Below are 20,226 nucleotides of genomic sequence, written 5' to 3' on the forward strand. Positions count from 1 at the left end.
ATGTATGGTTGAAATGTTCCTCATCCTCTACCTGCATAATAAAGTGTCGCCGCCTGCCGACCACCAGGGTATTTTAATATCTGTCTAACATCTTCTGAATGAGTAGAAGAGCAGAGCAGTGGGGAGGAGAGGAGGTGTGGTGTCAAAAAGAAGGAGAGGATAGAAGTTGAGAATAATTAGGGAACGAGGATAAGTGGAAAGAAGAAAATGAAAAGAGAAGAAATATGAGACAATGATGTGGTGCTAACAAGAGGAGGAGAGAACAGTGGAGATGAAAAGGAGAGGCAGGGGGAGATAAGGTGTGATGGCATAAGGGGGAGAGGAGGCAATAAATAAGGGAAAGGAGAGGAGGTGGTGAGAAGGCAGATAAGAACAGAGGAAAGGAAGACAAAAGGATGTTAATGTCCATCTTTACTACTTTATTCTCAGTTAGTGACACATTCTGAGACTCAATCTGTTATTATCTCAATAAGGCAGGTTGTTCTCTTCAAGGTCTATAGTACATCCTGCATTCCGTGATAAAAATGTCCCAAATAAACTAATGTGTAAAATAACTTTGGAAAAGAGTTTAACCCTTGTGTGGTGTTCATATTTTTGTTATTCAGCCAGTGTTAGTGGGTCTGGTGGACCCGCTGCCTTTTTGGGCTTCAATTCAACACAATCAAACTATTTTATGTTAAAATACTCAACAGATGTTTACTTCATCTCAATTACAAGCAATACAAACAGCATATATGGTTAATATTTGCCCTTTTACAGTTATTAGAAAAAAATAGTTTTTTTGCTCGCTGACCGGCTGGTCCTGTGGCTGGTCTTTTTTTTGTAACTAGCTGATGCTCAATCTCATCCTCTTCTTCAAAGTCACTGTCAGACTCTGAATTCTCAGAAATGTGATCCTCACATTCTGAAACCTCTTCCTCTTCCTCTACATCATCATCAAATGGTTCTCTCTCTTCCAGAATCATTTGCAAGGCCCTCTGAGCAGAGAATCTTTTGGCCATCTTGATCAGCTGCAAGGACCCAAACTAGCGAAGCTTTATTTATTGTGTCTCGCCCCAAATTTGCAGCTGGGATAGAGTGTGAAAAAAAGACTGGTTCGCGCAAAACATAATACGAGAATGTGAGAGCAGACAGGAGTCCGTGCTTGACTTTATCAACAATGTTGCAACCTTGTGCGGGAATGGCAGGGGCAGAAACACAAAAGTCTCATACACACACACACACACACACACACACACACACACACACACACACACACACACACACACACACACACACACACACACACACACACACACACACACACACACACACACACACACACACACACACACACACACACACACACACACAGAAGGCCCAGACAGGTGCACAGGACCTGACATTTCCACACTTTTGTTTGTCCAGTGCCCAAACACCCTGTATGTAATGTAAACGTGTAGGGGGGGGTACAGTGGGTGGTCATTGAAAATGTGTTCTGATATATGTTCTTCACAGAAAATGAGCCAAGGCCATTGAGTGTGAGTTTGAAAAAATAATTTATCATATCATTTTTCTTTTGCTAAATAATGAAAACTGGTCCCACAGACCGGAACACCATACAAGGGTTAATGTAGGACAGCATATTTTCTTTGGCCTTGAATCCTTGAATACTGCGCTGTTTTTAAGACAGACTTGAGGATTACATTATTTTTTTCACCTACTGCACCGTGTACAAATCTGCAGAACCAGCTATCTTCATCAGTTGCAATTTCCTCATACACATTTACCCTGTCTTCCTTACCTATAGTATAAGATATGATGACTGCAGGCAAGGCCAGGCAGGCAGGATATACTGAATAATGTTCCCTCATAGACTCAGACCTCCTCTGCCAGCCAAGCGGAAAACACATTGCCATGCTGTAACAAGAAGGGATATGATTATCACTTCTAGATTACATTCTGCTGAGGATGTAAACCGTGAGGATTATTATCCGTTTTATAATTTATCAATATTTTGTGAGTCGGCGAAGCTTAAAGTGTGTGTTTAGCTGCATCACCAGTTATCTTTTATTGGCCAAAACAGTCTATGCTAGTGTGTAAAAAAAGAGTATCATTATGTTTGTCAGATGCGGGGGACAGGATACCAAAATGTATTAGATAGATTCTGAATTTGGAGCCACTATTATAGTATTTCTTTAGCTTTAACATTATGTTGTTGATGAACAACCTCCATGACTATTGCTGCAGCTTCAGAGCCTTTATATTATCACTTTCAATCCCTTTCCACTGTTTATGTGATGTCATAATGGGCTTCAAGTGCAGTACGCTTGTGTTCAATCTAATGAATATGGCAGTGAGAGTGGTCACACGCATGCATTTGTACCTTATTGCTAAGATACCTAATGAAAACACACACACACACACACACACACACACACACACACACACACACACACACACATACACACACACACACACACACACACACAAACACACACACACACACCTACACACACACACACACACACACACACACACACACACACACACACACACACACACACACACACACACACACACACACACACACACACACACACACACACACACACACACACACACACACACACACACACACACACACACACACACACACACACACACAGCTATAGGCCTATTGAATAGCACACTAGAGAACACAGAGGAACATTTGTGAGGGAGTTGGTCAGAGATAACGAACATCATATTAATGAATGCCTCACTCATTCTCTCCGCTCCTCCCTCTCTGTTTCTATCGCTCCTTTGCGGCTTTCCTTTTTTTCTCTCACTTCCCCTCTTCCTCCCTCTCGCTGTCTCTGTTGTTGCTTGCCTAAAATCCCTCTCTACTTGTACCCCTCTCTTGCTCTCTCTCTGTTTCTCTTTTGATGTTGCACTCCCCTGTTTCTCTCCCTCTCACTTGCACTATTTGGCTATGTTCTGCTCCTGTGTAACTCGGGGACCCCCGCCGCACCTCCACCTCCCTCTCTCTTTCTTTTCTATAAACTTTGCTCTGCCGGGCAATTAATCATTTTCCCAAGGACTCGTTATTTTCATAAGGGAGCGGCTTACATCAGATACAGGCACCCAGTCCTGTGCCAGCTGGATATGACATCACCCATCTCTCCCCTCCTTCTCTCTCTCTCTCTTTCTCCCTCTCTCGTTCTATCTCCCTCTTCCTCTGCCTCCACACCTCCCCTGCATTTTAAAACACCATAAACAGCTTTTCTCTTCCTCCATATTATCTCTCATTGACTTGGCTTCAAAATGCAAATGTATAGCATCCCTCTCACATACATGTTGATGTCATAATGGTTCAGCAGAAACAAATATTAGCATTACGCTATTGTCCTTTCCCATATGAATATGCACTTGAATGTATGTAAAGCACAATAGGGATATTTAGCTAAATTAATCTTGTTTGTCTTTGTATTTCTCCTCATTCCTTAATGATGTTAGACACCCTCAAGACTATAGTGTGTCGTTTTACCTGCATGCCCCTTCGCTCTAAAGAGCCATGCAGCTGTGCAGTGGCAGCAACTGACTTTAACAGGCTCTCTGTCTCTCTCTATGTCCCTCCGCTCTCTCCCTCTTACAACACAGGCTGTGATCAGATAGGAGCTGTATTCTTCTGCTTCATGCAAAGTGCAGCTGTTGGCTTTGCTAGCTGCACATAAAAGCCTATGAGGGTCACTCCATGTTGCCATGCAGAAGAAATGTTGACAGCAACTTAGAAGTTACTGGTTACCATTTCCTTGCTTACCTGAGATAATGTAGTGGATGCATGTCAAAATGAAGACGAGAGAGTTTAAGGAGGATGAAGGGAGCAGCATAATACAGATGTGCAAAATAAATGTCAACAAGTGAAACATTTATTTAAGTTTGCACATTTGGAACAAAAGCTAAACTGTAAAAAGTCCACTATTACTTATTGTAGTGAATATTTTCTGCTTTTGGTAGTCCATGATCTTTGAGTTTTGAACAAAAGCTATTTTAAAATGTCAACTTGGATTTGGGAAAAAGTGCAGGGCATTTTAATTATTTTCTGATATGGACCAAATAATTTATCAGAAAATAGTAAATAATAGCCTGCCGTCCCTCAAACATAATGTTTTCCGAATCCAATCTGTGCTACAGCTTATTAACTCCTGTGACCTTTACATTGAAAAAGTTGTTCAACTTCCGTCCTAGCAATGCAAAGCAATGCCACGGGAGTCATTTGACAAATTATGCAACCAAACCCAGCACGTCTGGGGATTTTCAGTGATGGAGTTTCCATAGAGCGAATGAACTGTGGTTTAACAAGACTGCAACACGTTCTGATTGTTTCACGGTGCATTGGCTTTAATATTCCTACATGCATTTCATTTCAACAGTGTGTGTATGTGGGCGTGTGTGTGTATGTGTGTGTGTGAGAACAAGAGAGACGGGGAAGAGCTTGAAACTATAGTAGACTTCATTATTTTATACATAAATAATCACTTCATACAATGCTTGCTAATTAATGTTGTTTGTGTTTATTTGTGTGCTTGTCTTATTAATAATAATCTCTCACTGCTTTTTAGCCGAACATTTTAGAGCATGGGTTTTTTTTCCAGCAGATCTGAGATATTCACACCCTCCCCCTCCACTACCTCCGCATAGAAAAAGCTGTTTCTTTTGTCTGTATTTCTTTCTTTTTTTAAAAGATAAACAGGTCTATTGGTTTTCAACAATATTTACTACCTGAAAGTAATTTGATGTGGCTCGGAGCAGAATTTTTGTCAACAGAGGGTTTATCTCCTGAGTAGGCCTGCAAACAAAAAGACACACAGAAAGCTGTTTTGCACCAAAGGGTAAATGCAAAAGAGTTTCAAAGTAAACTGTATTAGCCACTTCCTCTATCTTGCTTTTTGGTTAGAGCCATACTATTACTCCAAGCAGCAAGAAAAGTAGAAGCCCATGTCCAATCTATAGATTCCCATACAATAACCACTGTATTTTATTGTTATTTATATATTGTATTGTGCATATTCTCCATTTATATGTATATGTTTTACTTAATTGACCTTTTTACTGTTTTGAAAATTAGTAATTTTATAAATGTTTTGTGTGTGCACCATGGAGGGGGCTGTGACTGCATTACATTTTGCAATCCTGGTTTGTATAATGACATAAAGCTGGACCTTGAACTTTGTAAAACTGCCATATAATCATTTGCAGAGTTTGGGTTAGATCAATGAAGCTGCATTTTGTTGTGGTAATGGCCACGGACTGGATTATATTGATAGGTGTAAAGCATCTGCATACAAACAAGGCATATCAATTATCAAAAATACAAAAAATCTAAAACATAGCACCACTGCTCAGAATATGAAAAGTTATAAACCTGTTATAGTAATGTTTATTGCAAGGCTAATGTACAGCACTGCATTAGCCAAAAAAAGTGCTGAGGTGTAATTTCATGAGGTGACAGTGAGACATGTCAGCCCCAATGATTTCCCATTAATCATTTGTCCCCCTCAATTAACTCTATGAAGTGTCTGCGACAATCTCACCACTCCCAGAAAGTATTAGAGAGAGTACAGAGAGACAGAAATATGCAGTCCTTGGTTCAGACGTCTCATTCCTTCCAACTTTTGATGAATAGCAGGCCAAGCTGAAGACCAGTAACTTAATCAGGGGGGACATTTTCGCTCAGTCATCCGTCTAATCTCTGTTCTAAGATTGAAACAAGTCTTGTTTGGGAAAATAATAAAATGAAGTAAACTAAAACATTGGCAGCATGTGGATAGCTATGATACCGAAAATGTGTTAAAGTTACCCTTTGTCTGCAACTTTGTATAAATGATGATGTATGCATGATTAATGTAATCTGTTACATTTCTATCTTAAATACTGACATTTGTTTGGTATTGGAGTCCCATACAATTTATCAAGTATTAATTGTTATATTAAAATCAGTTTATTTAATCATCAGTGACAATAGGCATTCAAATGGGTGAACGATGCCTTTTTCTTTACTTGTTTGTATTTTCATCATTCCAAGGCGACATATGTCCCTTTTCCACCTGACCTGTTCAGGCTGTTACAGTGGGCTACAGTAGCTTTCATAGTTAGGCTACTTATAGTGTTTTACAATTGAATAGCTTATTTTAATGAGGCTATACTAATCATGTCTTAAACTGTTCACATTAGATGCCTCACCCTAAGTTAAAATGAACAGTATGACATTTGTTTGTTTGAATAAAAAGTAGTATGTTGGTAAATTCCTGTTAGCCTTAACAACTACAAAACCCAGAGGCTTTCCGCATTTCAACTCTCTTTCCGTTGATTGGTTGATTCAGCATCCAATCACTGGTCGGAGACGTGTCTCGCAGTCAGAGCATCCTCCCGTCATGGCGTCTGTTTGGGATAAAACCTCCGTTAACCTGCCGGTTCTGTCTGTTTTCTTCCTTTTGCTGCTATGTATGCCACCCGGAGGAGGACAAAAGAAGAAGGAGGTAAAGATTGTTCTGCTCAAATACGTTTTCCAGCGAATATTGATGTGCTTTTATTGAGACGATTGTGCAGGTTGAATCGGCTGCTGTGCGTTAAGCTAGTGAGCATCAGTCAGGATGATCAGGAAGTATGTCGGTGTGACGTGCCCGTTATCTACTGTAAACGTAACTCTTTTGATGTAAATATAAGAGACACTGCTTACAGACGGTATTCTTACGTTATGTGGTGGATTATTTCTTGTGTGATTACGTTTTGTAGGCGTTCTGCAAGGAGGAAACATCCGTGGCTAGGCATAGCAAGCTAATGTAGCTAACGTTAGCTAATGTGTGTACAGTATTCCGTAAACAAGTACATTACATCTAAGTTACCTACAAGACACACTTGAATATATTATAGCTTCACAAACTACACTACAATACATTGCTGCGTTGATGCCAATACACATTTTATTCTGAAATTCGTGCAAGCAGGAAGTGCTGTGTTTTTACTTCTTGGTAGCTTAACAGTGTCATTAGACAATGCTGGCGATAATCTAGCATTAACCACAAAAGCTGCTTTATGCTAACTCAATGATGTTGTAGTTTACCGGAACAGCATGTAAATCCTTCAGGTTTGCTTTCAAAGATCGTCATGTGGTTAGTTTCATTTGAATTATGAGGTGATGTATCGGCTTAAAGGGAAGTCAGGCGGAAGCTATTATGTTTTATCTGCACCTGCTTTATGTTGAATCGACTAATTCCGACGATTTACACATAGGCCTACTGTATGTTGCTGTTGGCTAGATTAGTAATTTGCCATTTTAGAACTGAATCTGTAAAAACAAAGTCTTTATTTGTATCATCTGCTGGTTGTTCCTACTTTTTGTCAAAAAGACAGAAAAATATCACTGGTGCAATTTTAACCATCTCACATATTTATGGTAAATGTCAAATAACACGTTTTTCCACACTAAATGTAACATGTCCAGTCACAGGTTATATATTTGTGATTCATGATTTATGCCTTTGCCGCATACCAAAAAGTGTGGTCCTCATCATAGTTTGTTAAAAACTCCTAACACTGGGGCTCTGGTCCCCTGTGACTCCTAAAGGCTGCTGGCAGGGATTCAGACTGGACAGAGCCCAAAGAGTTGTTCTTTTGCTGCTAAAACAACAAAATAATCTTTGAAATCCAGTTGTAAGAAACATACCAATGTGTTTAAAGGCTTTTCAGACTTAAAAAACACTTCGTAGTGGTTATATTCACAGAAAGGATTTTATTTTTCTAAAATGTTACCATGTGAATCGCAAGAAAAACAGCAGAAGTTATTCTGGTACAGCGTATGTATCACTCTGTTTTTGATTGTCCAACATAGCTGGAGGACCTCATTGCATTAAGTTGAGCTGAATATGCAGAAGACCCTGCATTATGTAGTGCACTCTTATGGCGCATTTCCACTACAGCGCGGTTTAAGCGTGCTGTGCCCGGCTCGTTTTTGGTTGCGTTTCCACTAGGGGTAGTTCCGGCTAGCGGGTACTTTTTTACAGTTTTCTGGCTCGACAAAATCGAGGTTCTTTCCGGGCCAACAACCAGGCTGAGTATGCTAAACTAGTGAGAGAATCGCTGGCAAGGGGGCTACAACTACAACAAAATGAACATATTTGACCGTGATTTAATTGTAATACACGTTTCAAAATGATGCCGAAGTAACAACATACTGATACTGGTTAGTAAAAACCATGAATTATTGCTTTGACAAGTCTGCAGACAAGACGGCAGGCGAAAAACCTTTTAAAATGCGTGTTTTCTGAATGGAGACCGGCTAAGCCAGGGGTACTCAAATACAAATCTTAAAGGTCCAAAAAAAATGTTTCAATAAGACAAAGGTCCGTTTATTACGGTCATTCAAACCTTTAAACAATTGCAACAAGATTCTTAACACGAGGTTGCAAAAACAAAAATAATCTGTATGCAGCAGTTTCATTGTTATTGTGTCTGTGCTTGATCCCTCAGAGTCGCAGTGTAAGAGCTGCACAGTTATGAATAAAGGCAGTTGCACCCTCTTTCATTCAGCATTCCCATTATTGCTTTATAAATGTCTTGCCCCCTTGTGTGTCCACTGAGGTTCGTCAGGCCCAACACATCTTCAACAAACTCCCCCTTTGCCTCATCATAAAAACTCACAAACACCAGCAGCTGAGCATTGTCAGTGGACTCATCCACAGCTAAGGAAATGCACTGTGCATTTTTTTATTCCATCACAAAGCTGATTAATCAAATCACCAGCCAGTATTTATGTTCTTCTGGTTGCTGTGGAATCTGAGAGGGGGATTTGCTTGATTTGACCTGTTATTTCCTCTTTTTGTTTGCCTTCAAACATGGTCTCCATCACTTCAGCACTCTGTGGATTCTTTTATACTTCAGTTATTATCCAGTGGAAAATCCTTACCTACTGGCCTAGTTAAATCAAAGTGGTTACTTATTTTTGGCTGGGCAGTGTAGTTTTACACACCGTCTTAGGACTTAAAACTGCTACAGTACAGATGCAACTAGATGAGCTGTTAACTCTCGCTCTGACTTTTTTTTTTTTTAAACTCTCGCTTTGACTCAGACATGTTGAAAGAGACGACACGACACACGCTTTTTTCCCACCCGCATTCTGCGAAGACCCGCCCTACTGTGCCTCTGATTCGCAGACTGTTGGTGGGGGGGAAAAACGCTGACGGGATTCTGAATGTGATTGGACCAAAGCGTTGACAGACACACACAGACAGTGGAACAGTCTGACATGCAGAGCGCACTTTATGCAGTGGACATAGCGGAGAATTTTGACTCGTTGCGTTGTGGCGATGTCTCGCAGATAACACAGATAACACAGATAATACAGATAATACATATGAAAAGTATAATTTGCTCAGAGTCCAGAGACAGTTGTGGTTCGATCCGGACCGGAGTCCGGACTTTGAGGATGCCTGGGCTAAGCTAACGCAGTATATGTTCCGACCGTCCACACTCACAACGGCCTATATAGACATAAATAAACCAGCGACTGTATTCGCCATGACACAGACAGTCTGTGGTTTGTACTTGTTTAACTTTTGTCTAGTTTCTGAACAGATATGAGGAGCTGTGGCTCTGAGTGCTAACAGCTAACGGTTGTTGGTTTTCTGTGGTTTGCATTGAAGATGACGTCACGGCTCCGCCTACACTGCGTTACTATAGTTACTGCCCCAGCTACTAAACTAATGGAAACGCAGCATAAAGTGAGCCTGGCCTACCAAGGCCTAACTATACCGTACTAAGCCGAGCGAGGCCCTGCAGTGGAAATGCGCCATTAATGCACTTAGTACTTTGGCACCCAGGGCGCACGTCTGTGGCCTCAGTCAATATGGTAATCACATTAGATGGCGGAACAGGAAGCTGTGCCTGAGTCTGGTCTGGTTCAGGTTTATTGAGCTTCACTTGCTAGCTTGCAAGAAAAAAAAAGTGTGAAATAAGGTCTCCTCTTCCATCACCTTCTTCCCTAAAGGCAGGTTTGCAGTTAGGTCTTTTTGAGACAAGACTCAATTGGCTTGCTATGCTGTTAATCTGTTTATAATTTAGCAAAAATGAAAGTCTGGTTCTTAAACTTCAACAAGAAGGTCACATTGGAGGCTGAAATAATCAATGTTTATTGGTTGGCCTGAGTTTGTTTTAATATGTGGTTATGAACTAAGGATTTTTAACCAAATAACAGTATGTTAATGAAGCACTACCTCATCTGCAGCTCTACTGCAATTAATTTAGCATACAAATAGAAAATTGATTGAGTGGACACACTTTGAAATTAATACATGATGGGATGCATGGACAAATACATGACAAGTGAGCAATTATTTGAATGAATGAATAAAGAATTGAACATGTCCACAAATGGATGAAGAAAGAGCTGACTGAGTGGAAGAATAAACTGTTGAATAAATGGACAGATTAACCACTGAAAGCATTTGAATGAAAGAGAGATTGAATGAATAATTGAGACTGACACATTTGCCCTCCAGTTCGCTGTAAACACAATCTTGGCTTGCGAGGTGTATATGTGGTGAATATGTCACAACCACTGTGGGGATTCTGGGAAAGTTTTAATTTGAGAGAGGGGACCATCTCTGATAATAAAATAACATTTTAGCTACATTTATTTCATTTATATTATTTAGCATGACCTATAGAGATGGTTTAAATTATTATGTAATGCCACAATTAATTTGAATCACTTTATTGAAGATATCATTTGTGTGTACAATTATGCCTTGCAAATTAAAACACAAAACGCTGAGGAAAGTTGATGCAGCTAATGTATACTTTATTAACATTGTTTATTGCAGCAGACAGATACTCTTGATGTCCTTGCATCATTTATTGTCTTAACAAACCTTAGAAAGTACTTTGGTGCAAAATCTGTTCATATTTTATAGTTCAGATCTAATTAATTGTTCCAACATTCTGCTTTAAATATATCTGTTTACCAACTCATCAAGCATAAAAAAGTTGAAAGTAGGAGTTTAAAAAAAAAAAAGTTTTTCAGTTAATACATTTTTCACCCAGGGACAGGCTGCTGACATCAGTGTTATTTTCAGCAATACATTGATTCATATTCACAAAACACCAGGGAGCTGCCCATTATAGCCACAGTCTGCTGTTAGGCAATGACCAGCTCAAGGACACCTCTGCTTTATCCAATGAGTGACAGTGAGGGCCTCAATATCCTAAACAGCTGAACTTTGTCCGGCTGTCATTTGTTTGCTTCTCTGGCATTAACATTTGCAGATTAAAACCAAGTCCATTAGAGTGCTGCAGATACGTATTTTGTTTGCCGACCCAGAAGTTAGCATCAAATTCCAAAATGCTAAGCTAACACATTTTTGGGTATCATTCATGCACCACTCCATTGTGTCAATACCATTTCATTTTGGCATAATGGTCTTTTCTGTATGACTCTGCATGACACACACGCACTCTCACTCACAGTCACAACTCACACACTCTTTCGATGAGCCACAGGAGAGATATTGAGGGGTTATAATGTGAGAAATGTTCTTTCCCAGTTGCCTGCCTGGGGCCATGGCAGAGGAGGTGGAAAAGGCGGAGGAAGATCTTATTTAGCTGAAAATGGACAAAATGGTGAAGCAGCATTTTGTATTCATCCCACCAACTGCCCTTCATCTTCCCCTGGCCATTACAAGCTTTAGTGCACACCTGTAAGACCGGGTAAGGCTAAAGGTTAATTTAATGAAGTTAGTCCGAAAATGTTGAACATTTTACGTCTGGGACAAGGATATCCAAATCTAAGCCAGTATTGAAAGCATATTTTATCTAATGTTTGTCATCTTATCCTTTCCTCTACTTTTCATCATTTTTGCAGTGAAAGCTTCATGGCAGGGACAAGATCATGTTTTTATTTCACTGTTTCTTTTAAATACATTTAGTCTGCCTTTGCAGTGTAGAGAAATGGTGAGGAAGGACAGAAGAGAGAGCATAAGACTTAAACATTTACACATTTCAGTTTAGTTGATGTATGAGTTGCTGTTATTTTAATCAACTGTGTAACCATCAACCAACATTAAGAATTTTCACCAATCATAGTGGCTGCTTACTCTCCCGGACATTTGAAAGGGGAGTAAAGTAGCCTAATTAAAGGTTATAACCAGTTTAATGTTTATCCTTGCAATTGAGCTTCTTTAACCACAGGAAATCTTTATGCACTAATCTTATTAATCAAAGCTAATGAGGGATTAAAGTTAATTTAAAGTAACTTGGCAGAATAAAATATTATTTGATAAGATTTGAATTTGAATGTTAAATTTGCTTTAGTGTTGTTAATGGATCTTTGGCAAATCATTTGACTGACAATGAGGTTCAGTGAAAGATGTAAATTACCTTTTTATGGTAAGGACATTTTCATTTAACTTATTTTCCCTAATCAGGACTGATGTGCAGGTGTTTGAATAGATAGCTATACAAATTGTCTAAGATAAGGAAAAAGAGACAAATGATCCAGATTGTGAAAGGCACGGGGAAAAAAGAAATCAATTTGAAAGGAAAAAAAGGTTTGGTCAGCAGTGATAGACCCCTGCCTGTTTTAAATCCTGTCCCTCAGGGGGTGGAAAAATAGTTGTGGAGAGAAATGATATTTATATCCTTTCAATACTTCCTCATTCATCACCCCTGCTCTGCTAGATATTATATCTAGCTTGTGTTGTGTTTCTGTCTTAAGGCTGACTACAGCACAAAGTAAGAACCAATGTAAGCACTTCCTGTACCTAGGCCTATATAGTCAGGGGAGGTAGAGGGAATAAAAGTCGAGGGCAGCAGGTCTGAGGCAGGGAGAATTATATATCTAGAGGGTTATATATCTACAGAGGAATAGAGACTTCAAAGTAGTGGGCTTGCTACCACACCCAGGGACGAGTCAAATAAGTGGATCGGAATAATAAGAGCCTACCTCTGCACACAGAGGCGCAATAAACTACCGGGTTGGCCCTTCAGGGCATAACCCAAGCCACTTGCTGAGTTTAGACTGGGGCTTATGAAGCTAAACACTGCGTAAGCACCATTGACTCTCGGTTTTCTGTTTGACCTGTTCATTGGAGGATTAACCATAGCAGACAATTAACGCAATCTTTGTTCATGGATTTTATAGTACAGGCAGGTATTATAAGAAAAGATAGCTCTTTCCTGCTAATTGTTGCCATTAACAACCATGCTGTAAAAATGAATGCCTGTTATCATGCTGTGTGGGGAGCGTAGATTGTGGTTTCAGTATTGGCCCCTGCTGTGAAGGTGCTGTTGTCAGTGTTTTGAGATGGGAGGAAGGAAGTTGTTGACTATGTGTGCAGTTTGTGTTAGTTACAGTCATCTATCCAATGTCAGGCACCATACTGGGTTTGATTTAGTCTTAGTGCTACCACATAGTGCTACCTGGGTTTGTCTTTAACTTTCTGTGTCTCCTGATCTCCAGCTGTTTCCACCTCCAACAGTCTCTAGGCCAGAGTTCCCGTTAGAATATTTTTTTGCCGGTCAAAATGTCTGTTAAAGTTTAAATCTTCCGGACAAAATAAGAAAAGTGCCGGTCAAAGGTCTTCTTTGTTATTTATTGAGCTTTAAAACAAATTGATATGATTCGATATTAAACAAACTAATTATAGTAGATTAACTACATTATTCAAAAGTTTACAGTAATTTACAATAACACAGGAATAATAAACGGAGCGCTCTCTCTCTCCTGACAGCCCGCCAGTATGCAGCTCGCAGATCAGTAATGAGTGACCCGACAGTAAAACTAAACATATCTATAACTAGTTTAGGTAGTTTGAGAGGTAATTAAAATAGCTAAGTGTGGTTTTCTAACCTGAAGTGTGTGTTTTGCTCAGCTCACCGCTGCAGGTGATCATGCAGAGCTGCGTGTCGACTCGTCAGCAGCTGATCCTGATCTCTCTCTCCCGTCAGATTAGACTTTACTCGCGTTTATGTCCATATCGATCAGATCTAGCTAGTTCTAGCTAATGATATGACTACCTGCTTATTAAAAGACACCTAAACAATAAGCGTCGCTATGCAACCGGGTGAAGCCACACAGTATAGCGCAGCATTATGCATTTGTTTACATGCCCACCGGAACCCCGAGGCATTACCAACAGATCAACGCACAATCAACCCATACAGGACATCTCTTTCTCCACATTAAGTGTTAGACATTAGAATTTACTATTCTTGTCTGTCACATACTATTCTTGTCTGTCACATACTCTTCTTGTCTGTCACATACTCTTCTTGTCTGTCACATAAGTGGCGCAACTGATGCGGTATTGCTCTGAGGGGAAATTATTTTTGACCGGACATTTTGACCGGAGAGATTTAGATTTGCCGGTCTTCAGCATATTTTACCGGTCATAGTCCGGTAATTACCAGCTAACGGGAACTCTGCTCTAGGCGACAACTTATTCTCTTCCCATTGCTTCTTACTTGAACACAGTCTTTGATTTATCTCTGACTTTTGCCAAATGGGAGTTTTTCTTTGGTGTTCCTGTTCATGGCTTCCATGCTCGCCAATGCTTGCTCTTGTGGATTCTCCCTTTTCCTCACCACAATAGATGTAAAGGGTTCAATGGTTTGAGAGATGAACATCGTATCCAACCCATTTCCCCTTGTTGCCAGTATACCAAACTGTAGCTATAATGGTTTCTATTATGCACAGGAAATGTTTCAATGTTCTCCCAGTAAATTCAGAGGTGATTTGTTTGGATCTCGCTCATTAGCCGTAGTCATCTGAATTATTGATGCAGTGGTGTCAGGCCTGCTTTCTCAATGACTGATGGCCTGTGTTACCAAGTCATTTTCCTCCTCAGTTATTCCTCCCTCTCCTCCTCTTTTTTTCCCCTCCACCTTCCCAACACTTCGATAACATATTTTCTGTGTGGCAAAAAGGATTTCCATCTCTTGCTTTCCATCACCTTGTCCACCCCTTATCCATCCTGCATCACCTCCCATCTGTTTTTTTCTTTCAACCCCCCTTGTCTCTGAACTCCTTTGACATTTCTATAATCATGTGGTGTCATGAACCGATTTCTCTCTTTTGCCTTGTTCCCTAATGTTCTCCTCCATGGGGTCCTTCCCTTGCTCCCTTTGATTTCTTCTTACATCCCCTTGTCCCTCCTTCCTAACTTTTGCCATTTTCTTGACATATCTGTGGCTAATTTCTTGGCGAGCTCTATTAAATCTGAGAGAAGTGCAGCGTGTTTCCTTGCTGTTAACATTGAGTTCTCAATGTCATTCTTCAGAGGTATTGGCAGCTGCTCCTTCTGAAATGTCTTTCTCTATTTTGCTTCGTTTCTCAATGAGTCAGTTATTTTCTCAATCAGGAAGTCAGCTACTTATTCAATACGCAGTCAGACTTCCTCTCGCTTAATCACTATTCAATCAGTCTCTTACTTTGACATGACCCCTTAATGTTACTTAATGTCACTCAGTTACATATTGTTCATCGCTCACTTATTACTTGTCGATCGCTTGGCCACTAGCAACAAGTATATGGTCTGATAGTTGATCACTTTCTAACTTTCATCCAATCAGTCACTCAAAAATTGAAGTCATTCATAGTCAGGTTTTCCTTCACTTTTTAACCCGTCAAAAAATCACAAGACAGGGAAGTCAACTACTGTACAAGTGATTATTCATTTAGTGAGTTATTAAAGACTTAAAGTTCAAATGTTGGTATTTACTAGGGGTTTACAGTAGTGCATCACAAGTGTTTGAAATGCTTCAATCACATTAATTTTGTTAATACATTTTTTGCTAAATCAACTTCATTACTATAGTCCTTGAGCTTCTTTCTAGTGTCAAACAATAGATGACCAAGAAAATAAGTTAAAAACAACATACACAAAGAACAAAAACTTGGGATCTCCTCTGTGATATTTAGCCTAACCCCAATATTTAACACTTTTTGTTTCTAAAAGAAATTGCCTGTTAGCCAAGATCTCTCCTTCTGATTGAGTCCCAAGCTATGGAAAACACTCTCGGAGGAGGCCTGCTGAGGAGGCCTGAACACAGAGGTAGGTGGTGGAGCTGAGAGAGAAAAGGGAAAGTGTCCTTCTTACTCCACCACCAGAGGACAGGGTTTCTCAATGACTGTAGTTATGTTTGACTTCTTCTACACTTCTGCAGGCACGCATACCATGACAATACTTATTTTCGGAGCTATGCAATGCAGTAAGTATACATTTGGCAGGTTAAACTTATGCTAACTTACTTAGCAATTAAATCGTGATTTATGCTAGCTATCAGTTTGCTGTTGAATATACCTTAACAAACTTAACTCCACTGTAGTGAAGCTCTTTGACAATACATTTGGTGACAGCCCTGTGACACATTACTGTCTCTTCCTGTGTTAATTCCCCTCATTGGGGAAAAGAGGCTGCACTAAGGATAGAGGTATAACGTTAGCAATAAGCTAACGTTATACCACTTGGCCACCACTTTGTTTAAGCAGTCAAACATGCTGCTCCGCTTCAGATTTAAAGCATGTTGTATGTGCTAGTATTTCATTAAGTTGCGGGTGATACCCCGTTCACATGCATATGTTGCATTGTCAGCTTTGACTGTGGGGACCACAGAATGAATCGGAGCATTAAGAGACATGAGGCTCAGCATTTAAATTGGTTCTTCTTACGCTTTCATCACACGAAAGCGCACTTCTCAGCATCTGCAGCGTAACACAATGACCAATAAAGCACCGTTTGTCCAGCAGATTATTGGGAATTTGGGACTGATCAATCCGGTAATGGTCCCCATTTTGTACTGGTTCTTGATACCCATCCTTAATTAGGACTACTCGATGTGAAAAAAAGACCATAAGACCCTTTGGTTTCTGGACAACTGCAAATTGGCTCTTTTCTGGTCTTTCATCCCTTGTCTTTTTTCATCACTCTATCTCCAGAGGCAAATGCTGTCATAACATTTCTCTCCCCTTTGCCCCTGTTCTCTCTTCATCTTTCTTTTCTCATCCCATTCCATTTTCTTCGTTTATCCCTCCATTCCTCTACTTCATTCCCTCTTTCCTCCTTCGTTCTGTCCCCTAACCCCCCCACAGTGACAGTCCTGGCTGTAAAGCAGATATGAGGTGGCATAATATCCCACGGTGTGTGTGTGTGTGTGTGTTGTTGCGTTTGTGTGTGTGTGTCTGACTTGTGGGTGATAAGACGTGTCACTCTTATCCTCCCAGACAGACCCGTGTCGCTGTGATGGTTCACAGGCCACACACAAACTTACATACACCGAGCTACACACAAAGTATACACATTAATGCATATAAACATACGACACATAGTCTTCAATTTGTACTACATTGTGAGATTAAAAGCCATATACTGGAGCTCTGTGTACATGTTGCCTGTCTCCGATAACTGAAGATTCTGTCTTATTACACTCTTATTCTTTCTGCTTCACTGGCATAGAGCTCTGCACAGGGCTAAATACTGTGAATGTGAGTCTATTCCTTTGTGTGTCTGCATGGTAGAGAGGCTGTCATCACACTGCCTTATTGAAAACACTTGTCATGAGAGGGTGAGTACAGACAAGGAAAGGGGGAGAGAGGAAGTGAGCAAGTGCAATTTTTAGTTTTCCCAGACTCCCGTCTTGCCTCGTTTGACCTGAGGACAATGCTCTTGTGGCCAGAAGTAATAGAGTCCTTGTTAGGTAAAGCTAGTCAGAAATAATCGAACTTATGAATTATTGAATCATATCAAGATAGCGTTTGGAGTTTATTTATCTTCCCAGGGAATGTCAAGTAAAAGCCATGGCTCCTCTCCTGCTTCTCATTTGCTCAGTCAAACAGTCACACCAGGGAGAGGTTGGGCCTCAGAGCTGTTTTAGAGATGGAGCCAGAGGAGGTCGTGGGGGGGTTGTGGTGTGTGTCTGGCCTTAAAACTTTGTTATATAATAAGGTAGACATCATCTGAATGTGAAAATCCTGAAAGAAAAAGTTGGAAAAGTGCTTGTCCTCCCCCCTGATTACTTTGAGATTTATTATGAATTACATCTCCGTCTAACTGACAGGATATTTATGGAACCCAAATAAGTCATTAAATACACACACTGAGCAATAAGGTAATACAACATGATGAACTGAAGCATAAAAGCGTCAGGATAAAAGCTAAATGACATTTTCTGTCAGACCTGGGGCCTCATTTATAACGCCTTGCGTAGGATTGACGTAGGAAGGTTGCTTACGTAGTACAAAGCACAAAAATAGGTACATAAATGTTCCGCCATTTTCCGATTCACAAAACATTGCGTACCGGCGAGGGAAGTGCGTACGGCACTCCCTACGCCTGTTTCCCTTTATAAATCACAATCGACTCGTAACGCCCATATTTGCCTATACATAGTCAAAGAAACGCCCATTCATTCATTCATTCTGACTGACTGCATGAAGAAGATCGCAGGAAATTACGATAGAACAGCTAAAAAAGACATCTCGCACCGTGTCAGATTTTGGTTATTTTGGGGAGGTGGAGATAAATCATATTGTTTGGTGGATGCAGTTTGAACCAGAGTAGCAGCATGGAGGTCGGATCGTCACCAAAATAAATAAGTGGTCCGAAAAAAGTTAATGACAAAAAAAATACACATAACCTTCCTCAGGCAGTGTGTTTGTACCGGGGACAGGAGACCCCCCCTTGATGAGAAACTAAGAAATGATCGGGGAATCCCTCCGGAGTGGAGTCATGACGACTGGATCTGAATTATTTTTGTTGTATTTGGTGGTTTGTGTTCCAGCTGTCGATCAGCAACTATATATCCATAATCCACCAGTTAAAGGAAATACAATGTGTTGTGTTATATTAGCTGTACAATTTACCACGGTGTTCTATAGTTTCCATACCTCCTGTGTTTTACGAGCGACTTATCAAGTCTTGGCAAACGGCATACACGATTACACGTGATAGTATATAAAACCATGCTCGTATCTACAACCTATAGAAATGCAAAACGGCGTCAGTTTAGACGTAATTCTGTCCTCCTGCTTACCGCATCATGTATGAGAAAACATTTCATAACATTAACACAACATATTCGAGGTGGTTTTAAATAGCATATCCGTATTTATTTATTTCTCCAAGTTATGTTTTTGTGTGCACTGAGGAGTCTCAAACAGGCGTTTGTTTAATCATTTTAAGATTGGCTTTAATCAATGTTTGAAAATGAATTCTTCATATTTGATAAATGAGAGGTAACATTTTATTTATGGTATTATTTCCACATATTTCTCTCCATTCTTCCTTCTGCCAACGGTGTCGCAGTTTCTCGTCTCTCCCGTTTGTGTGCTTAGTGCGTACGCATGGGTTAGAGTTTGCGTGGAGGACCGCACATTTTCCCGTCAAGTTAGTATTTTATAAATCGCAAACATTGCGTAGAAACTGGCGTACGCCATTTTTTGAGCGTATATCCCTTTATAAATGAGGCCCCTGGTCTTTTTCTCTCTTCCTCTTAGTTTCTCACTTTCTTTGCCACTATTTTTTCCCGACAACGGTTTTGATGTTTTACACTTTAAGAATATCCTTAAAGTGACATTAACCTCAACAAACACAGGGGACATATTTAATTTGGCAACCACAATGCACTGAGATTTTTCTCAATAGCCTATACATGAATTTTCTCGAGGCTTTGAGATTGCAAGTCTTATACAGTGGCTACAAACTGCAAACTATTCAGTATCATAAACACAGGCACGCACATCGTTACCTTGGTTAGGATGAGTAAAGTTGTGAGTCAAAGTAGTTTTTTATCGCCTCCAACAAGGCCAATATCACTTCAGTTATCAATCCAGCAGAGGAGTTACCCCTAGATTCCACCGGGTCCGTCTGCGTCGCGTTACGGCCGCGTTACGGCCGCGTTACGGCCGAGTTATATATATATATATATATATATATATATATATATATATATATATATATATATATATATATATATATATATATATATATTAATTAATTATGATGATGATGGATGCATTTTATTACCACTAAAATACAGCAACACATCTTTGATTCATGTCGTTTATAACTGGGATATTACAATTATTATTAACTTTGTCTGTACAAAGTAGCCTGTCCAGGAAATATGCTCAAATCAACAAAAACTGCGAGCCGGCAGGCAAGACGCTCCGCTTCTGAAATGCTTCTGAAACGCGCCCAGTAGGGTATGACGCCG

At 40.1% G+C, this 20,226-nt stretch overlaps 1 protein-coding gene across 2 annotated transcripts in view; it reads left to right on the plus strand.

The window, feature by feature from the left end:
* Positions 1-6,367: 6,367 nt before the first annotated feature.
* Positions 6,368-20,226, plus strand: part of tusc3 (tumor suppressor candidate 3) — a 68,330-nt gene continuing 54,471 nt past the window's right edge. Inside the window, exon 1 of one of the 2 annotated variants that reach the window (XM_034120759.1) lies at positions 6,368-6,500. In XM_034120759.1, the coding sequence (XP_033976650.1) occupies positions 6,396-6,500 (105 nt within the window). In that variant the 5' untranslated portion in view covers positions 6,368-6,395. The remainder of the gene's footprint in view (positions 6,501-20,226) is intronic. The other variant, XM_034120760.1, reaches the window with a different exon arrangement.

This window comes from Trematomus bernacchii, unplaced genomic scaffold, assembly GCF_902827165.1.
Source record: "Trematomus bernacchii unplaced genomic scaffold, fTreBer1.1, whole genome shotgun sequence".
Lineage (NCBI taxonomy): Eukaryota > Metazoa > Chordata > Actinopteri > Perciformes > Nototheniidae > Trematomus > Trematomus bernacchii.